The 17,697-nt window shown below is 53.0% G+C and overlaps 11 protein-coding genes across 11 annotated transcripts; 5 read left to right on the top strand and 6 right to left on the bottom strand.

The window, feature by feature from the left end:
- Positions 1-23: 23 nt before the first annotated feature.
- On the bottom strand, positions 24-714 carry SAICODRAFT_82900 (EF-hand). The gene is made up of 3 exons (XM_019171286.1): positions 641-714; positions 409-565; positions 24-346 (listed from the first exon to the last, which is right to left on the bottom strand). Exons 1-3 carry the CDS (start codon positions 641-643, stop codon positions 84-86), a joined length of 423 nt encoding a protein of 140 aa, XP_019022631.1. The 5' UTR covers positions 644-714; the 3' UTR covers positions 24-83.
- Positions 715-867: 153 nt separating this feature from the next.
- Positions 868-3,510, bottom strand: SAICODRAFT_36263 (Coatomer, beta' subunit; the record flags this gene model as incomplete). Its single annotated transcript, XM_019168483.1, has 2 exons — positions 868-987; positions 1,009-3,510. 2 exons carry the CDS (start codon positions 3,508-3,510, stop codon positions 868-870), a joined length of 2,622 nt encoding a protein of 873 aa, XP_019022630.1.
- Positions 3,511-5,035: 1,525 nt separating this feature from the next.
- SAICODRAFT_31186 (uncharacterized protein) lies at positions 5,036-5,943 on the top strand. The gene has a single exon (XM_019167863.1). The coding sequence runs from the start codon at positions 5,067-5,069 to the stop codon at positions 5,757-5,759; it is 693 nt and encodes a 230-aa protein (XP_019022629.1). The 5' UTR covers positions 5,036-5,066; the 3' UTR covers positions 5,760-5,943.
- Positions 5,944-6,052: 109 nt separating this feature from the next.
- SAICODRAFT_31185 (uncharacterized protein) lies at positions 6,053-7,677 on the top strand. The gene has a single exon (XM_019167862.1). It carries the CDS (start codon positions 6,077-6,079, stop codon positions 7,382-7,384), a length of 1,308 nt encoding a protein of 435 aa, XP_019022628.1. The 5' UTR covers positions 6,053-6,076; the 3' UTR covers positions 7,385-7,677.
- Positions 7,678-7,800: 123 nt separating this feature from the next.
- On the bottom strand, positions 7,801-8,643 carry SAICODRAFT_26611 (3-oxoacyl-reductase; the record flags this gene model as incomplete). Its single annotated transcript, XM_019166951.1, has 4 exons — positions 7,801-8,138; positions 8,193-8,321; positions 8,373-8,456; positions 8,481-8,643. 4 exons carry the CDS (start codon positions 8,641-8,643, stop codon positions 7,801-7,803), a joined length of 714 nt encoding a protein of 237 aa, XP_019022627.1.
- A 125-nt stretch (positions 8,644-8,768) lies between these two features.
- SAICODRAFT_95081 (3,4-dihydroxy-2-butanone 4-phosphate synthase) lies at positions 8,769-9,702 on the top strand. The gene is made up of 2 exons (XM_019171963.1): positions 8,769-8,833; positions 8,901-9,702. Exons 1-2 carry the CDS (start codon positions 8,788-8,790, stop codon positions 9,479-9,481), a joined length of 627 nt encoding a protein of 208 aa, XP_019022626.1. The 5' UTR covers positions 8,769-8,787; the 3' UTR covers positions 9,482-9,702.
- Positions 9,703-9,782: 80 nt separating this feature from the next.
- On the bottom strand, positions 9,783-10,807 carry SAICODRAFT_59706 (histidinol phosphate phosphatase H; the record flags this gene model as incomplete). Its single annotated transcript, XM_019169701.1, has 3 exons — positions 9,783-10,547; positions 10,599-10,717; positions 10,765-10,807. 3 exons carry the CDS (start codon positions 10,805-10,807, stop codon positions 9,783-9,785), a joined length of 927 nt encoding a protein of 308 aa, XP_019022625.1.
- An 84-nt stretch (positions 10,808-10,891) lies between these two features.
- SAICODRAFT_146091 (uncharacterized protein) lies at positions 10,892-11,429 on the top strand. The gene has a single exon (XM_019165520.1). It carries the CDS (start codon positions 11,077-11,079, stop codon positions 11,350-11,352), a length of 276 nt encoding a protein of 91 aa, XP_019022624.1. The 5' UTR covers positions 10,892-11,076; the 3' UTR covers positions 11,353-11,429.
- A 78-nt stretch (positions 11,430-11,507) lies between these two features.
- Positions 11,508-13,231, bottom strand: SAICODRAFT_59718 (Phosphoglucose isomerase; the record flags this gene model as incomplete). Its single annotated transcript, XM_019169704.1, has 2 exons — positions 11,508-12,873; positions 12,936-13,231. The coding sequence occupies 2 exons, from the start codon at positions 13,229-13,231 to the stop codon at positions 11,508-11,510; spliced, it is 1,662 nt and encodes a 553-aa protein (XP_019022623.1).
- Positions 13,232-13,590: 359 nt separating this feature from the next.
- On the top strand, positions 13,591-15,541 carry SAICODRAFT_26607 (DUF1941-domain-containing protein; the record flags this gene model as incomplete). Its single annotated transcript, XM_019166950.1, has 3 exons — positions 13,591-13,970; positions 14,022-14,419; positions 14,472-15,541. The coding sequence occupies 3 exons, from the start codon at positions 13,591-13,593 to the stop codon at positions 15,539-15,541; spliced, it is 1,848 nt and encodes a 615-aa protein (XP_019022622.1).
- A 93-nt stretch (positions 15,542-15,634) lies between these two features.
- Positions 15,635-17,329, bottom strand: SAICODRAFT_8808 (uncharacterized protein; the record flags this gene model as incomplete). Its single annotated transcript, XM_019171534.1, has 1 exon — positions 15,635-17,329. The coding sequence occupies one exon, from the start codon at positions 17,327-17,329 to the stop codon at positions 15,635-15,637; it is 1,695 nt and encodes a 564-aa protein (XP_019022621.1).
- Between the last annotated feature and the right edge of the window lie 368 nt (positions 17,330-17,697).

The following is a 17,697-nucleotide window of genomic DNA, read 5'->3' as shown; positions in this document are numbered from 1 at the left end:
AGCACCACGCCGGGTATAACAATGTCACATTCCTCCTCTTTCCCTCGTCATCCGTTATCCTTCACTCCTACCGTTGCACGCATTTATGACGACAGCACCATCTTTACAAACTCCGTATAATCAACATTCCCGTCCCTAACCGCAACACCCTTCAACAGCTCATCAACCTCCTCATCCGTAAGCTTGTCACCCAGCTGCGTCAACACGTAACGAAGCTCACCGACACCAATCATGCCAGTACCCTCCTTGTCAAACACCTGGAATCCGCGAACGAAATCCGAGGCTTCGCCGATGGGACGGAATCCATCTGGTCTGTTAAGGATTTCGAGGAAGGTTGGGTAGTCAACTATAACATAGTATGTGAGCATTCACCCCTCAAACACGAATGTGGAAGAATGTAATGCACACCTTCACCCTTGACGCTCTCAACAACGTCGTCGCACTCAGCCTGGGTAGGGTTCTGTCCGCAAGCGCGCAGAAGGTCAGGGAGACGGGAAGGCTCGATGTGGCCGTTGCCGTGCTTGTCGAACAGGGCGAATGCGTCGCGGTATTGTTGTTGGTCAGCCTGTGCGAAGGATAGCGGTTAACATCAAGGGCGTTATCGAGAGCGTAACGAGCGCGAAAAGGCATTCGGACGTACCATTTTGGATGTAGATTGTGTTAGTCAAGAAGGAGGTTTCCTGGATGAATGCGAATGTCTGGAGTTTAGGGGGGTTCGACCATAATGTACGAGGTAAACAATCATGCAGGGTCTGACAGTTGCCAAGGGTAACCGGGGGTGGGAAACGGGATCAGCCCCCTGCTTGCGAAACCGAATGAATGGTATATTACTCGTACTCCTTCCTAGATCAGATATATCTGCGAAGTCTACTCGTCCTTTTTGCCTTCTGATTCGTTGTCATCCTCCTCATCTGCCTCAACAGCACCATCACCATTTGTCTCCTCGACCTCCATAGCAGTAACATCCTCCGATGCAATAGCATCACCCTCCACGGTCTCCTCAGTAACCTCCTGTTCGGTCTCAGCCTCTGGTGCCTGGACTTCGGAAATGTCGATCAGATTCTCACCCTTCGCAACCTGCGCTTCCCGGTCCAGGACCTCCTTCCAGTCCTCGAAGAGCTCCTCGTCATCTCTTGGGTTCGCGATCATCTCTGCCAGCCTCTTCCTCTCCTTCTTGCCAAGGTCTTCCTTCCACTGATCCACGACGCCAGGGAGACGACTCGGCACGTAAGTCTTAGCGAACAAAGCCGCCTCGCCTACTCTGCCGGTCTTCGTCAATAAGTCCACACAACCATTGGTCTCGCCGGTAGACAGCAAAGCCGCAAAAGCCACGTTGTTAGCTCCACCCTCAACAGCCAACTCCGCAACCTTGCGCATACCCTCGCTGTCACCAGTAGAAGAGTACAGCAATAACAGCGACCCCAAGTCCTTAGCATTCACATAACACTCCTCTGCCAACGCCAAATCCCAGCTTAGCAGCGCAGCATCACCCACTGTCTTCCACTTGGCCTCCAAATCCTGCGCACGAGCGATCTCGATAGCGACATCCAATCTCGCCAACTGCAATGCGAGGTCGAATCTTTGTTCGGGGTCGGTAGCGATATCGAGTGCGAGCTCCTTGAATCCCTGACCCTCCAAGAACCGTGAGAGTTTGCCGACCTGTTCTTCAGGGATGGTGGGAAGCAATTCTGCCGCGGCGTCCATGTCGCCCCTGAGGACCAAGGTCTGATACTCAACCACACCCAAACTCAACTGGTAAGAAACGACATTGACATCCTTATCCGCCAAGTAAACACGTCCATCGCGAGGAATGTAACCAAGCATATACATCCCCGAATCAAAGTGCGAGATAGTATGAGTCTGATCACCAACGAGGTAATTCAAACGGTTCGCAGTATTGGTGTAAACGAAACAGTCACCAATCCATTCACCAGATCTCACAGCCTCACTCACCTCCGCAATGACCTCAAACGCATCCTCAACGCCCTCATCAGCATCGACGTTACCGTTCTCAACAGCCTCGGCGTAGAGCTCGCGGTGGAAACGGAGAACGTAGAAGGACTCGTCAGTAGCGATGACCAAAAGTTCTCCGGATTCGGACCACCAAATATCGCGGGCAGCAACATCGATTCTCCGGACCAGCGCTCCGCTTTCCCAGTCGAAGAGCCCAACCCACTCCTTTCCACCGACAGCGAGGAGCTCACCACCCCACAAACCGTCAGCCTCCCAGGTCACGTTGGAAGCCCATCCAGCCCTCTCCTTGAATGCCTTGTAAACTCTGATGGATCCAGAAGCCTCACGAATAGCATATCCGTTTGAGTCACGAGCCCAAACAAAGTCAAGAGCCGAGCCGAAAGCCTTGTTACGCCATGCGAGGGCAGTGTAGATAATATACTCCCCATCACCAGTCAAGGTCACGAAACGTCCATTCGGAGAATGCGTAAGCTTCCCCGGATAAACTTCCGACATCCCAAGCTCCCTCGTCTGCAACAAGATCTTCTCACCGTCCTTCTTCTCCGCAACGTCCGTATCACGAATAGCTGCGCCGAGAATCTGGGTGTTACGGGCGAAGATGATCTTGCCACTCTGGTCCATAGAGCCCACAGGGCCTTCGCGTCCAAGTTTGGATACGACCACACCTTCGTCGAAACCGAGAGCAATGGAGTTGGTGGATTTGAGGTAGGAGATACACCATGCGCGCTCCAATCCGTAGTTGAGGGTCTGCAACAACCTGTACGTGGAAGAATGCCAGATCTTAATACTTCCGTCCTCGGAGCCGGACAAAATGATAGGAAGAGATGGGTGGAAGATGGCGAAAGAGACGTTGGAGGTGTGTCCGGAGAGGGAGGAGACGAGGCCTTTTGTTTGGTAGTCCCAGACGCGGATTTGTCCGTCGTCAGAGGAGGTGAGGAGGTATGGTTTGTCGCCTCCGTGGTAGTAATCGACGTAGTTGACACCGCGCTGGTGTGCTTCGATGGTGAAGTTAGCCGTAGAGGAGCCGAGAGACCAGACCTTCACGGTACGGTCAAGACAGGCTGACGCGAACACGTTGGCGTCCTTGGGGTTCCATGCGAGGGACATCACGTAATGTGCGTGGCCCTCATAGACACGCTCACATCTCCATCCGTCGTCCCAGTTCCAGAGCTTGATCGTCATGTCATCACCCGCGGACAACACGTACGGCAGGGTTGGGTGTACCGCTAACACGCGAATATAATCCGGGTGAGCCTCCCATCCGGCGACCTTTGCTCCGGTCGAGTAGTTGTAAACTCTCACATGGAAATCATCCGCACCACAGATGAATTGGGATTTGCGGGGGATGAATCTGACAGCGCGGATAGGGACGTCGGTAACTTCGAAAGACTTGACGGTGGTGCCGAGTGCGTAGTTCCAGATTGTGACGGTTCCGGTGTAGAGAGATGCGATGACCCAGGGTTCCGTAGGGTGGAGGTCAACAGCCTTAACACGGTCGGAGCGTTGGAAGAGTTGGCGGGTGATGTCGAGCTTCATGGTGTTTGTGCTTGATCCAATCGATCTCGACAGTTAGAAGGTGTAAGGTGCGTGGACGACAATGACGTCCTGATATCGAGCAATTGAGTCTGTATCTCGTTGATGGGATGCTCGGTCAGGCGTATAGGAGAGTATAGGGGAATGTTTGTGCGGTGCTGTCCGTGCGCTGTATGCCGTACGTCTCGGGGGCCGGCGACGTGTAGCGTAGGAGTGGTCACCTGCTGGTTCAAAAGTTACCTCGAAAACATCGAAGATGCGACCAAAGACTTTTCAAATGTATTCTCTATTCATTACAACGCTTCATCTCCCATTCCCTCCGCTCAAGGACGACTGTAGAATAAGGTCACACGGACCCTGCCTCAACCGGCATGCTGCTCAATGACCAAAACATTCTCGAACTCCTCCACCATCCTCGACTCTCGCCGACCATCAACACCGCCATGTCAGCTCCAACGACCGACGATATTGCGGACATCCTCGTCTCACTTTCCCTTGCGAACAAATCACCTACTGCGACTCCCTCTCCTCCTCCGCACGCGACTCCCACACCTGCTGCTGGCCCGAGGCCCACGGTACTCGATACGCCGTCGAGACCAGGGAGCTCCGGCGGAGTGTTACCTGGTGTACCCCAAACTCCTTCAGTCGTGCATACAGCTCCTACTACACAAAGAATATTTCAGACTATCCAAGCAACACCGAGATCCGTCGCAGCTGCGCGTATCCTCGTTCCGACCGCGACGCCAAAGACACCGTCAACAGTACCATTACCGCCCCTCGAGAACCTGTCTCTGAGTGATAAGAGTGCAGAAACAGAAGCCACAGTGATTATCCAGAACGCCTCCTACGCTCACAAATTCTCCCGCGATGTCTCGGCACGCTACCTCAAATCCATCGTAGAACGCCCCGAACGTCTTCGCGCCGCGCTGATCGGTGTATGCGCCCTTCACTCCCTCTACCCCGACACCCCGAAATTCAGCATCAAACCCTCGAGTCGATCAGAAAGATTGTCGCATGAGTGCGTAACCGACATTCATGGAGATGGTTATCCCACGATCTTGCATAACCACATACACGCTGCGCCGGGCCTGTTGGCGAAGGGCGAACTTGAGGTCCCGAGTGGCTGGCCATCTGGAGATCTATACCTTTCTGCTGGTACGCAGAGTGCGCTGGAGGGATGCGTTGGTGCGGTCATGGATGGTGTTGACGCTGTCTGTGCTCCTACCTCCTCCACGAACAAAGCGCTCTGCCTGATCCGACCTCCTGGTCACCATTGCGCTCCCGAAGCCCCTTCGGGGTTCTGCTTCATCAACAACGTTGCTATCGCAGCGTCCTACGCCGCAAAGAAATATGGCATCACCCGCTGGGCCGTCGTCGACTTCGATCTCCACCACGGTGATGGAACACAAGACATCGTCTGGGAATACAACTGGCGACAACCCGGTCCACCTGGATCAAAGGTCGTGAGGGCTGGTTATTTCAGTCTTCACGACGTGCAAAGTTTCCCGTGTGAAGCACCAGCTGCGGAGAGGAAAGTCAAAGAAGCAAGTTTATGTGTGATGAACCATGATCAGGCAATTTGGAATGTTCATCTTGGACCATACACTTCTGAGGCGGAGTTTGATGTTCTATACAGAAAACGGTATGTGGTACTACTGGAGAAATGCGCAGAATTCTTCGAGTCAAATCGGGGCGAGGAGTGCATGCTCTTCATCAGCGCAGGCTTCGACGGAAGTGAGTACGAGACGCCGCATATGCAGCGCCATGCCGTGTCTTTACCCACCGCGTTCTACGCACAGTTTACGCAGGATTTGAGGAGGATCGCCGATAGGTTCTGTCGGGGACGTATGTTGAGCGTGATGGAGGGAGGATACTCCGACCGTGCCCTGGCGACTGGCGCACTTTCCCACCTTCATGGTCTTGTATCTGATACGCCTATCCCGTTCAAGGCACCATTCGCGGACGAGAAGGAGGCGACTGTAGCCGCGATGACAGGGCTGTTACCGACTGTGGAGACAGTTGGTCACCTTACATACCTCCCCACTATCGACCGAAATGTTAGTCGTGGGTCAGTTCCGAGGAGTGTGGGGGGTGCAGTGGGTAAGTGGCTTGAGAGGACGGTGATACTTGTTAGGAGTTTGTTGCCGGAGGAATGGAATGGGCAGAAGAAGAAGGTGGAGGGGGAGGGGTTGGAGACGCCGAGTGGGAGGATGGTTACGAGAAGTCGGACGCCCGGGGGGACGCCGAAGTAAGCGTCGTGAGAAAGTATCTAGATACTGGTAGATGTAGGGGCAAGAAAGGAGGGACGATAGAGGATAGGGATATATACGGGAGTTTTGCTGGGGGTGAGGTTGCGGGAGTTTGGGGGTTCTTCTCGGCCTTTGGTAGGTCTGCTATACCTAATCTTAGACAACATAACAGTCTTTTATACACAGATTCTGTCGTATTGTTCGGACGGTATCTCGCATTTCTCACGCGTACTCCCGGAATGGGAGGTAGTGAGACTACGTTACACACCGACTTCGAATTCCTGGAACACAGGAAACAAACCGCCACTACTTCACCAGCCATGTTCAAGCCACGAAAAGCTGACAAAGAGAGGTTGATTTTACCTTCTCTCATCTGTAACTGGGCTGGGATTACGCTGCAGAAGCTTAGGGTGACGAATGAAGCCGCCGAAAATCTTGACGAACTGCTCAATAATCTTCGCCCCGTGGACTATAATGGTGATAAGAGATGGCAAGATACCTTGCCCGCTCTGCGTTACGAGCTCAACGCGGCACCTCTGGCTCGGAATCGACAGGCGTTTGTCAGCGAGTTTGGTGCAATGCGACAGGTTTACACGGCAATGAGGGAGATCACGAGGGTATGGCACGGGAGGGTGGAGGACGTAGAGGAGGAGCAGTCAAAGGCGGAAATGAAGCTCGAGGAGCTGGAACTTGCGTTGGAGGCGGGCTTCAATGCGAGGTGGTCAGCAGGAGAGAAGATGGAAGAAGAAACAGCAAGATCAGCGGTGTCATTCGATACACGGTCACTGTATCATGAGGTTCCGGAGCCAGAATGGGATGCGAAGGCTGGAGAGATACACGAACCTGGCACTCAGGCGGAGTCTGAAACATCCTCGGTACAACAGTCACCAACTACACCTCCACGACGCCGTTCAGCCGCGGAAACACCACGGAAAGGCGCTCTACGATCAAATACTCTCACCAACAGAATCACCATAACCACCTCCCTACTCCTCCAGCGCGATCTCCAATCCTGTTCACTACACGCCCTTCATAATCTCCTCTCCTTCCTCCTCCGTCACTCACCCTCACTTGACCTCCTCCCGGGCGGTTTTCTGGCGCCGTGGGTTGATAGACGACAATATCTCTGCACAACACAAGGTCAGGTTCGACGGTATGAGCGCGGTTCGAGACCGCCGTTGGTGTCTGTTAGTGCGGTTGATTTGGTGGAGTACGGGGTTGGTGAGGCATTGGCGCAGGAGTTTGGGAGGCTATTGATGAGTGCTCATTCTTGGAAGGAGTGGTTGTTAAGGGAGGGATTGGAGGATGCGCCGTGTTATCGGAATAGACCTTACATGGCGTATCTGATAGGAGTTCACTACAGACGAGCATACCTGGTTGCGGGTGAATTCAACGATGCGTACATGGAGGCAATACAAGCTGGCAGAGTGCCTACTGAAGACGTGAGGGTGCGAAGGTCGAAGATGTATCAGTTGGATAAGAGTGATGAACTGCAGGAATACTGTCGGGGTGTATATCGACTATTCCGAGAGTTCGAGGAGAACGTGTTACTGGAAGATGTATGGAAACAAAGAACGGCCTCGGATACGAGCAGTGACACAAGCAGTGATGATTCCAATTGGCGTTGATTCTAGTGCCATTTTGAAGGCTTCGCCATGGTCTATCATACCCTCTATTCTTGACGTACAACCGTCTAGTTCACACTCACCCAAGGATGTTTATGCATCCTCTACTCTTCGGCGTCTGAAGCGGAGGGGTAAAGTGCAAAGATCGAAGATGTATCGGTTGGATAAGGGCGATGAACTACAGGCCTTCGTCGGGGTTTGCATCGACTATTCCTAAAACTCGAGGAAGATCCCACGCTGAGTGTTAACGTTCAGGGACTTGTCGCCAAGAAACGCTCAAAACCGAAAGTGTTGACAGCTACACCATACAACCGAGGCTGATGTCACAAGTGTCAAAAACATCCTTGGACATAAACCGCTCAAGACATCCGCATTGTAAGCCTGTCTTCGTCCTCTTCCGCCGCAACAACCCATGATTACTACACACTCCACCCACCATCCACATTCACAACACTTCCCGTCATAAACTCATTCATCGCCAACATGAGCGCAACCTCCGCTACCTCTTCTACGGTTCCAAACCTTTTCACAGGAACCCTGTCCATCATCTTTTCCCTTGCCTTCTCCGAAATCGCTGAAGTCATATCTGTCTCAATGTAGCCAGGCGAAATTGCGTTGACACGAATGTTTGCTGGGCCTAGCTCGACAGCGAGTGCCTTTGTCAGGCCTTCGACCGCGGCTTTTGTAGCCGTGTAGATGGAGGAACCGGGGACAGGTCGATGTGCAAGTGCTGATGAGAAATTGATGATTACACCACCTGTTCTCTACGCGTCAGGGAAATCCTCTGAAAGATCGAGATTGCTTCGCGTACCTTTACGTGCTCGGATGGAGTTTCGTGCGAATGCCTGTGAAGCGTAAATTGTGCCCAGGAGATTTGTCTGGACAAGTGATTTAATACTATTGGGAGATGTTCGCACTAGTAAGGAAACCTGTGTTATGCCTTTCAGAACCCAGTTAGTGTGTGACCTTGGGAATCAAAAAAGCTCCATACCTGCTGCATTTACCAACACATCCACATCATCAAGCACTCCTTTCCCATAGTCTTTCGAAGCAAAATCCTGCACATCCCCAACAACTATATTGTGTCGTAATAACGCACCATCTTCCGCGGCCGTTGCCAGCTGTTCCCTGGCAGCTTCGAGCTTCTCCCTGTTCCTCGCCATGAGGATGCACGTGGCACCTTCATCAGAGAATCGTTTTGCGATAGCAAGTCCAAGACCCCTTGATCCGCCAGTGACGAGACATTTCTTCGATCTTAACATACTACACAGCTGGTCGTCGCCGTGGACGTCGAGGCCATGGTGTACCGCACCCCGCGATGTACCGACCGTGTTGCCAACCGCAATCCCCAGCCACACGCGCGCTGCCGGATGTCCCGAGCGGAGTACAGTCAGCAACCATACAAAATGACAGACATGTTTGACCCAGTCGAGGATGCGATCGCTGCTTTCAGTACGTTTTGTCTCCTCCTTGTACCTTGTGCGGATCACGAACGAGTGCTAACATACGAGGATCGCAGAGAACGGAGAGTTTGTCATTGTGATGGACGACGAATCCCGCGAAAACGAAGGCGATCTGATCATGTCCGCCGCCCTCGTCACTCCCCAAAAAATGGCCTTCATGATCCGGCATACCTCGGGTCTGATCTGCGTTCCAATGCTCGGCCACGATCTGGATAAACTCGAGTTACCACTCATGGTACCCGAAAACACGGACCGAATGAGGACTGCGTATACGATATCTTGTGATGCAGCAGACGGCACCACGACCGGAATCTCCGCCAGCGACCGCGCACTCACGGCAAATAAACTCGCTTCCTCCTCCGATCCCCTGGATTTTACGCGACCGGGCCACATGTTTCCTCTCCGCTACCACGAAGGGGGCGTTCTCCGCCGCACAGGACATACAGAAGCCGCTGTCGATTTGTGTCGGTTGGCGGGATTGGCGCCTGTGGGGATTATCTCGGAGATCGTGAAGGATGATGGGGAGATGGCGAGACGGGATGATTGTGGGAGGCTTAAGAGGGAGTGGGGGATGAAGATGGTTACGATTGAGGCGTTGGCGGCGTATATTCGGGAGAAGCATGGGGAGGAGTGGTAGGAAAGACACAATGGATCAACGAAGGAGTGGGGTGGCTATGGTAGATTGGGAAAACTTGGCAGATGAGAAATAGCCTGAAGGTCGTGTTGAGAATAATTTAAGGGCGAGTTTGCAGGGTCTTCAGTTGTTCCTATCGCAGCTGGGGGTAGTCAAAGCCTCCGTAATCACTCTTTTTATATGATAGGTGCGAGCGTTACCTCGAATCGGATCACGTCAGCGTCATTGTGAAGTCTTCTTCTTGATCTATCCTACCCCCTATTCTTAAAGTACAACTGTCTAATCCGCCCTCCCCCATCAACGTCTATGCCGTCCTCTTCTCCTCAGCATTCAAAGCCCAAAACGGATCCTGCCACACCTCCTCAACAGCCATCTCCCGCACCTCAACCTTACCCTCCCCATCTTTCCCCAAATAACAAATCTTCTCCAACCCCAACTCCCTTACATACTCCCTCGTCCTCCAATAATTCAGCCCAACGTGATGCGGCCCATGACTATCATCCGACAAACAAAACTTGACGCCCTTGGCGATCATGAGTTCGCAGACGTCTTGTCGTGGGTACGCTTCATCCCACCCCTTTCGGAACGCGGCAGAGTTGAATTCGACCATGGCGTCCAATTCGACGATCAAGTCGATATTGCGCTCGATTTTGGACCAGACGGTTGGGTATTGCGCGAAGGGTACAGCCGTGTCTGGAGCGAATAGGCGGATGAGATCGAAGTGTCCGACGACGGTTGGTTTAACGCCTTTGAGCATCTCATACTGATCATCGAAATACCTCTCAAACAACTTCTCCTCCGATCCCCCGGCTTTCTCTAAACACTTGTTCCAGAGTTCCTGGGAAAAGTCGATGGGGATCTCGAAGGCGTGGTGGACGGAGCCCATGATGATCTCGGGCGGGTATTGTTCGCGGATACGTTGAATGAGCGCGAGAGAGGAGGGACGGATGTAGTCGATTTCGAAACCGACGAGGATTTCGATTTGGTCGGCGTACTTTTTCTGGAGAGCCTTTGCGTGGGGGTAGTATTTCGCGAACGTATCCTCGAGATCTTGGGGAGTGAGGTGGGACTGTCAGACTGTGAGCCAGGTCGACTTTCAAATGGCCAGACGTGATTGAACACCTACTTCTTCGGGGTAGAGATCCATTTTCTGGTCTCTAGGCATGTGCTCCGTCATGCAGAAGAGCTTGAAGCCTTGTCGGATAGCCTCTTTAACGACATCCTCGAGGTGTCCCTTCGCTGTAGAATTGTCAGCCGCGGCTTCTGAAGCAGGCTTACAACCGTACCGTGAAGGCAGTAGTCGCCGCTGTGAGAGTGATGAGAGTGCATGCTGAACAGCAGCTGTTGACAACCACCTGGGGACCGCTTGAGCAGACTGGATTTGGCGGGGATCCCTACTCAATCCCGTGTCTACGTTACAGGCACCAGCGTCTCCCGACCTTCCTCCACCTTCGGAACAAGAACAACCTCGAAGATGCTTGCTGCTCGGATCGCGACAAGGGCCTTCAGGGCTCCACACACTATGCGGCGATTCAACTCCACGCAACCCAAGCATCCTCCACAATTCGAAGCTGCCGCACCACCTCCACCATCAAGACATGTATGCTCCACGCCGTCATCTTCAAATTCCCTTTCCGGTCTTCCTTGCTAACGTCCGCCAGATCGGCTTCTACAAAACATATGGAAGGGCCCTGAGCAAAGTACTTTTGATGACTTTCACAGTCTACCAGGGTCTGCACCTTCTTTGGTGGTCGTTGGAGAATAAAGATTCGCAGACGTCAAAGCAAGCCGAGATTGCAAGATTGGAGAATGAAGTGGCCAATGTCAGTGGAGTAAAAGAAGTACCCAGAATGAGTCTGGAGGAGAAGAAGTGAGAATGATCGGGAGACCGGAACGGCACACGCACGACAAGATACGACGGAGCAGTTGTAACAAAACGGCCGTAGCCACTTCAATTAGATAGTATACAAACGCCTCTAATAATACCATTTTTGCGCTCCTCAAAACACTACATCACACTGTCCATACCTTACTCAGACTTAGCACCACCCATCTTCTTGAAGTAGTTCACCAATCCATTCGTAGAAGCATCATGTCCCTCAGCCTCACCCTCACTCTCCAACTCACCCAAAATCTTAACAGCGAGCTTCTTACCCAACTCAACACCCCACTGGTCGAAAGAGTTGATGTTCCAGACAGCGCCCTCAGTGAAGGTCAACCACTCGTAGTACGCAATCAAGGCTCCGAGCGCCGCAGGGGTGATCTTCTGCGCGACGATCGAGGTAGTGGGACGGTTTCCCAAGAAAGTCTTGTGGGAGACCAACTCCTCCGGCGCACCCTCAGCCTTGACCTCATCCGGCGTCTTACCAACCATCAAAGCCTCAGACTGGGCGAGGAAGTTGGAAGCGAGCATACGCTGGTGCTTTCCACCCTGAATAGGGTTGTGAGACTCGACGGCCAAGATGAAGTCGGAGGGGATGAGCTTAGTTCCCTGGTGCACGAGCTGGAAGAAGGAGTGCTGTGCGTTGGTACAGGGCTCACCGAAGAGGATTGGGCCAGTGGTGTAAGACACCTGCGCACCGGTACGGGTGACGTACTTTCCGTTCGACTCCATCGAGAGCTGCTGCAAGTACGCAGGGAAACGGTGGAGATACTGGTCGAACGGCGCGACGAGGTGAGTCTGCGCACCGAAGAAGTTGGAGTACCACACGGACAACAAACCACCGAGCATGGGGATGTTTGACTCGATAGGCGTCTCGCGGAAGTGCTTGTCCATTTGGTGTGCTCCATCGAGGAAATCGGCAAAGTTGTCGAAACCGATGTAGAGAGCGACGGAGAGACCGATGGCGGACCAGACGGAGTAACGTCCACCAACGTAGTCGCCGAACTCGAACATGTTGGCAGCGTCAATACCGAACTTGGTGACCTCCTTCTCGTTAGTGGAAAGAGCAACAAAATGCTTAGCAATCGCGCTCTCATCCTTAGCAGTCTGCAAGAACCACTCCTTGGCAGTGTTGGCGTTCGTAGAAGTCTCAGCAGTCGTGAAAGTCTTGGACGCAACCAAGAAAAGAGTAGTCTCGGGATCACAAGCCTTCAAAGTCTCAGCCATGTGGGTACCGTCAATGTTGGAGACAAAGTGCATCTCCAAATCCCTCTTGGCGTAAGGCTTGAGCGCCTCGGTGACCATGACGGGTCCGAGGTCGGAACCACCGATACCGACGTTGACGATGGACTTGATGGTCTTGCCGGAATAACCCTTCCACTCGCCGGAACGGACGGAGTCGGAGAATTCCTTCATGTGGTCGAGAACCTTGTTGATGGAAGGCATGACATCCTCGCCATTGTTCTTCATGGGCTCGTTGGAGCGGTTACGGAGAGCAGGGTGGAAGACAGCGCTGTACCCCGGGAGATCGTTAGTAATGCAATCATGCCATGAGAATCGACCAAAGGTACATACCGGTCTTCGGTAAAGTTAATGTGCTCACCAGAAAACAAACCATCCCTCAACTTCTCAACACCAGCCTGGCGGGCCAACTCAGCAAGCAACTGCACAGTCTCCTCATTCACGATGTTCTTGGAGAAATCGAACAAGATGGGGCATCCATCGATCTTGTCAAAGCTGTGCGAGAACTTCTCGAAACGCTTGGGATCCTGGGCGAAGAGGTCCTTGACAATGAGACCCTTGCCGGTGGTCTGGTAGTGCGACTGGAGGTCGGAGTAGGCGGGGAGATCGGTGAGTAGTGAGAAGGACATTGTAGTTGTTTGATCTGTTGAATTGAAGGACGGATCAATTGAGGGAATCTATATGGGATTGGTGATTGGGGGTTGAGTAATTCCTTCCGGGGTGCTCGACCGGTAACTTAGTAAGTAGCGCGATGACGCCAACCGCAACCGAACATTTGGAGCCATGCCTGCGTTCGACCAAGTCAAGTTCCGAAATTCACCGGGGGATCAAATTACGATAAGATACCAAGTATCAATTAATCCGTCCGTGAAATAATACCTACGCCGATACATTTACTGATACCGCGTGGTATCCCTCGAGATCACTGATCACCGGCCGCGGGACAGAGAATTACCGCGATATCGATAAGATATCAATTGACCCACCTATGTCAACGTCAACCAACGCAAAGGACCTTCAGCAATGCTTGACTCTTCTCAAAGCATCAGATGATACTTCAAAATTCGTCGCCTTGACCATCATTCCTGCGATCTTATCGCGCGATCCGTCCCTCGCTCCCGTCTGCTGGGCTGCCTTGAGTCACTCCTTCATCGACAGATTATTGAGAACGAGTGCGTGGACTGCCTTGAGTACAGTTGGTCCCACGCTGACTTCATTAGAGTCTCGTACAGATGAACAGAATTCAGCGAATGATTTGCATGAATTGGCGGTCATGATCCTCCATTCATTCGCGACTTATCCGGGTCTTGCTGAGGATGGACATATGCTTGCGCAAGTGCCCACAATATTCAAGACCCTGAGAATCAGGTATGTTGTTGCTGAAACTGGTTATATGACGGATTGCTAATACCACGAAAGCAATCCAACCACGACAAAACTGACCTTTGAGCTTTTGCAGCGTATCTCAAGCACACGGAGCGGAGCCTCGTCTCTCGCAGAAGCTGAATACATCAATGTGTTGGCACAAGTGGTGACGGATCATACAGAGTACACCAGCTTGGTCTTGCCAATATTGCAACTGGTATTTGCCAAGGCAGAGTCACCAACATTCACCTCGACGTCGGTCATAGACAATGTGCTCGTCACTCTTGCCACCGATTTCAGGTCTCGTGCAGAAGATGTGCAGTTATGTCTGCTTGATTTCTTCTACAATATCCTTACGGCATTACCTTCGACCCTTTGGATTTCGGATGAGTCGCTGAGCTGGCAGAGGGAATTGATCTTGGGTCTTCGACAGTTGACATTGAATAAGCAAGGTGAGCCGTCCTCGTTATATACTATGAACGACGCTAATCGTTGAGAATGTAGGCACCAAAGTCCGCGGTCAGGTTTCTCAGATCCTCGCTGCTGTCATGAATATTCGTGGCTTTGGTTCTGTCTTTCAACTACCCCCGTCTACAGCAGCCACAGAACAACAAAGCACCGTCTTTGACACAAAGTTTGCCATGCTTGTTGTCAACTTAGCAGCCGTAGATATCCGCGCGACGCTGACGGACCTCATGAAGGATCTTGCATCTCCAGAATATCAGTTAACAGCTACACGACTTGCCGCTGATTATGACATTTTGGTGGCCGTAATCTCTTATCTGGTTACACCAGATGAAGTTGGGTGCTTATTTGAGCCATCGGACCTTCTGAAACTGCAGAAGGCCATCACCGATGCTTTTTCAGAAACGATGGATTTTCTGCGAGAGAGGTGGGACGCAGCTCGAGTCGGTGCAATGGGTCTGCGTGGCGATGATGCCGAAGGACTACCGGCCCTTGGCTGGGATACTTCATCAGAGGGTGGTATTGCGAGGGATGTGATGATCGTTTCTGCGGTACGGGCACTTTCCCTCTGGCTGCAGGAAGATGAGGGGTTAAGGCATACTGCCGGAGGAATAGTGGACGTGTTCCTGGGGTTGTTCAAAGAAGGCGCAAGTGTCGGTGTAGATTACCGGGGATGGGTTACCAGTGCCTTGCAGTGGGTTGTGTGTGAAAGGAATGGCCGGGAGGTGTTTCTGAATGAAGGCGGATGGGCCCTTGTCTCGGCCGACTTGAAGAAACTAGCCTCCCGAAGCTCTGGTTCCTCCGACACGGATCTTCAGATTGGTATACTTGAAGCGCGTGTCTTATTGAACGTTTTGGAGAATGTGGATAGTGTGCGAAAGCCGTGGTTGGACATTGCGCAGACAGCCGGACGATACTCCAACACAGCGGCGAATGGTGTAGCATGCCAGTTCTGGGCTGAGATTACATCTTTATCCTGTGCGTTACTGGCGAAAGCGCCCACGGAGGACGTGAATGGATCATTGCGGAGGAAGCTTATGGCCAATGGCGAAGCACTTCAAGAAATGGGAGTACAGGTCGACTATCTGGCAGATCTAAAGTTAAGTTGAGAATACATAACTGGATTGCAAGATACGCTGATACTGATATCGCGACGGTTTTCCTTCGTTTGATCTTGAACTGTAGTCGATTGATCTCCCGCTTCATAGCAACCCCTCCAACTCCTTCTCCAACTCATCAAATCCATCAAAATCTCCTGCATCATCCCCCTCTCCGACCCCCAAGCCCAATTCATCGAAATTGAACTCCACTGCCTTCTCTTCCCCTCCCACACCCAAACCCTCCAATACCGAACCTACCCCGTCCGGCTCCTCACCTACATCCTTCGTGGCCCCTGGCCGCGATATCGGTGCTGGCGCCAGTTCGAACCCCGGTAAAATCAATCCACCAATCGAGTTCACTTTCTTATGCTTCGCCGGACTCTCCTCCATCATCCTAGACGTCGGCGAAGAACACGTACTCGTCGGTCTTCCATCCTGTCTTTGTGCTTGTCCACAGGCTGTCATGGCATCCCACATCGCGCCCACCTCTTCTTCCCAGTTATCGTGCTCGTCGTGTGTGTGTGTAACCTTCAATTTTTTGGGTGATGGCTCGGAGGCCGGAGGGGTGAGGAAGGAAGGTAGGGAGGAGGAGGGGCCATCGAGGTCGACGTCGATGTCGGGACTGGCGAGGAGGCGGTGGAGTTCTTCGTCTGTTACCATGCCGTTTGCGTTTGTTGTTAGGCGTGTGAATTCTGCGTCGATGTTGTGTGATGTTTGTGCTCGCGGTTGCTGTTGTGACTGTTGTGCGCCTGTCTGTACCAATCCACTGTATGTCGCGTGCCCAATCGCACCCACTGCCCCTGCACCCTGTCCTTGCGCTCGTGGTTGTGCTTGTCCTTGTACACCGCCCGGCCTTCCCCCAGGCGGCCCTCCCCCAGGCGGCCCTCCCCCAACAATCGGCACCGCAAACTCCGTTATCCTTCCACCCCCTCCTCCCCCTGTCCCCCCTTGTCTTTGTCCACCTCCACTCCCACTCCCTGTTCCGGCCGTCCCGGCCGTCCCCCTCCTCTCCGGCATCGGCTTCATAACCAACGTCTTTACCCCACCCGTAGCAGCCGGTATCGGCGCAGCCTTAACCCTTGCACTCACACTCACACTCCCACTCCTCTCACCCCCATGCCGATACCCCGGCCACGCACCCGGCACTCTCTGTCTCGGCATCTGCAACTGCAAAGAGGGTTGGGCGAGGATTCGGGGGGTGAGGTGATTTGGAAGCGCACCGGCTGTGGAGCCGATTGTTGGGATGCGGTTGTCGAGGGAGAGGCGGGTTGGGAGATGGGGGGTTGAGGTGGTTGTGGAGGAGGTGCTTGAGGTGGTGGTGGACGAAGGGATACGCACGACGTAGCCGGAGGAGGCGCGGAAGGGGGGTATGAGGGGCTGGGGTGGGGTATATGTATACGCCGGTCCTGGCGTCACCCCCGCCATCCCCCCTGTCCCTTGTCCTACCACCCCCGTCTGTCCTCCACTCTGCGTCTGAGTATTGGTGGGTTGTTGTTGGAGCTCCGGACACAGCGTCCCAGCATAAGTCCTCCACTCTAACCTCGGATTCTGACTCCATCTTGCGTCAAATTCGTCTTTGAGGAGGTTGAAGGGGAAGGGGCAGGTTGCGGTTGTGCACATTGTTAGGCAGGATTGGGGATTGAGGGCGAAGCGGTGGAGGTCGGTGGAGCATAGGGGGCATTTGAAGGTGAGGGGGTCTGTGGAAGCTGCGGTTGTTGTGGTGGAGGAGGAGGGTGGGCTCGAGGATGTTGGTGAGGGGGTGGACGAGAGGAGAGTTGGGTTTTCGGCGCCTTCCATGATAGCCTCGCTCACCCTTGATGCAGAAAAGCCTTCTGATCGACCTCGGGTAGTATCTTTGGTAATCTGTAATGAGATCCTGTTCTCGGCGATCACCGGTCGGTTGCTCCTCCTTTCACCGCTCTTTTCGAGGACCAATTGCTTTTGCCAGACGCTCTCAAAAGGCCGTTCTTTCTACCCAGAAGTGTCCTGCACCCTTTCCTATCACTCAAGCACTTTCAGACGAAACTTTCCGTCTCTTCTCGTCGAAATGGACTTTGTTTTTTTCTTGGAGTTCTTGAATTTTCACGAACAGGGAAATAAGGTATGACGCTAGTGTGAGGGACCGCATGTCGTACGAAACGCCGAGATTCTGGGGGCGAACAGCG

Source organism: Saitoella complicata, assembly GCF_001661265.1.
Source record: "Saitoella complicata NRRL Y-17804 unplaced genomic scaffold SAICOscaffold_19, whole genome shotgun sequence".
Taxonomy (NCBI): domain Eukaryota; kingdom Fungi; phylum Ascomycota; class Saitoellomycetes; order Saitoellales; family Saitoellaceae; genus Saitoella; species Saitoella complicata.
Note: the sequence above shows the minus strand (reverse complement) of the source record. Positions and strands in the feature narration are given on the sequence as shown.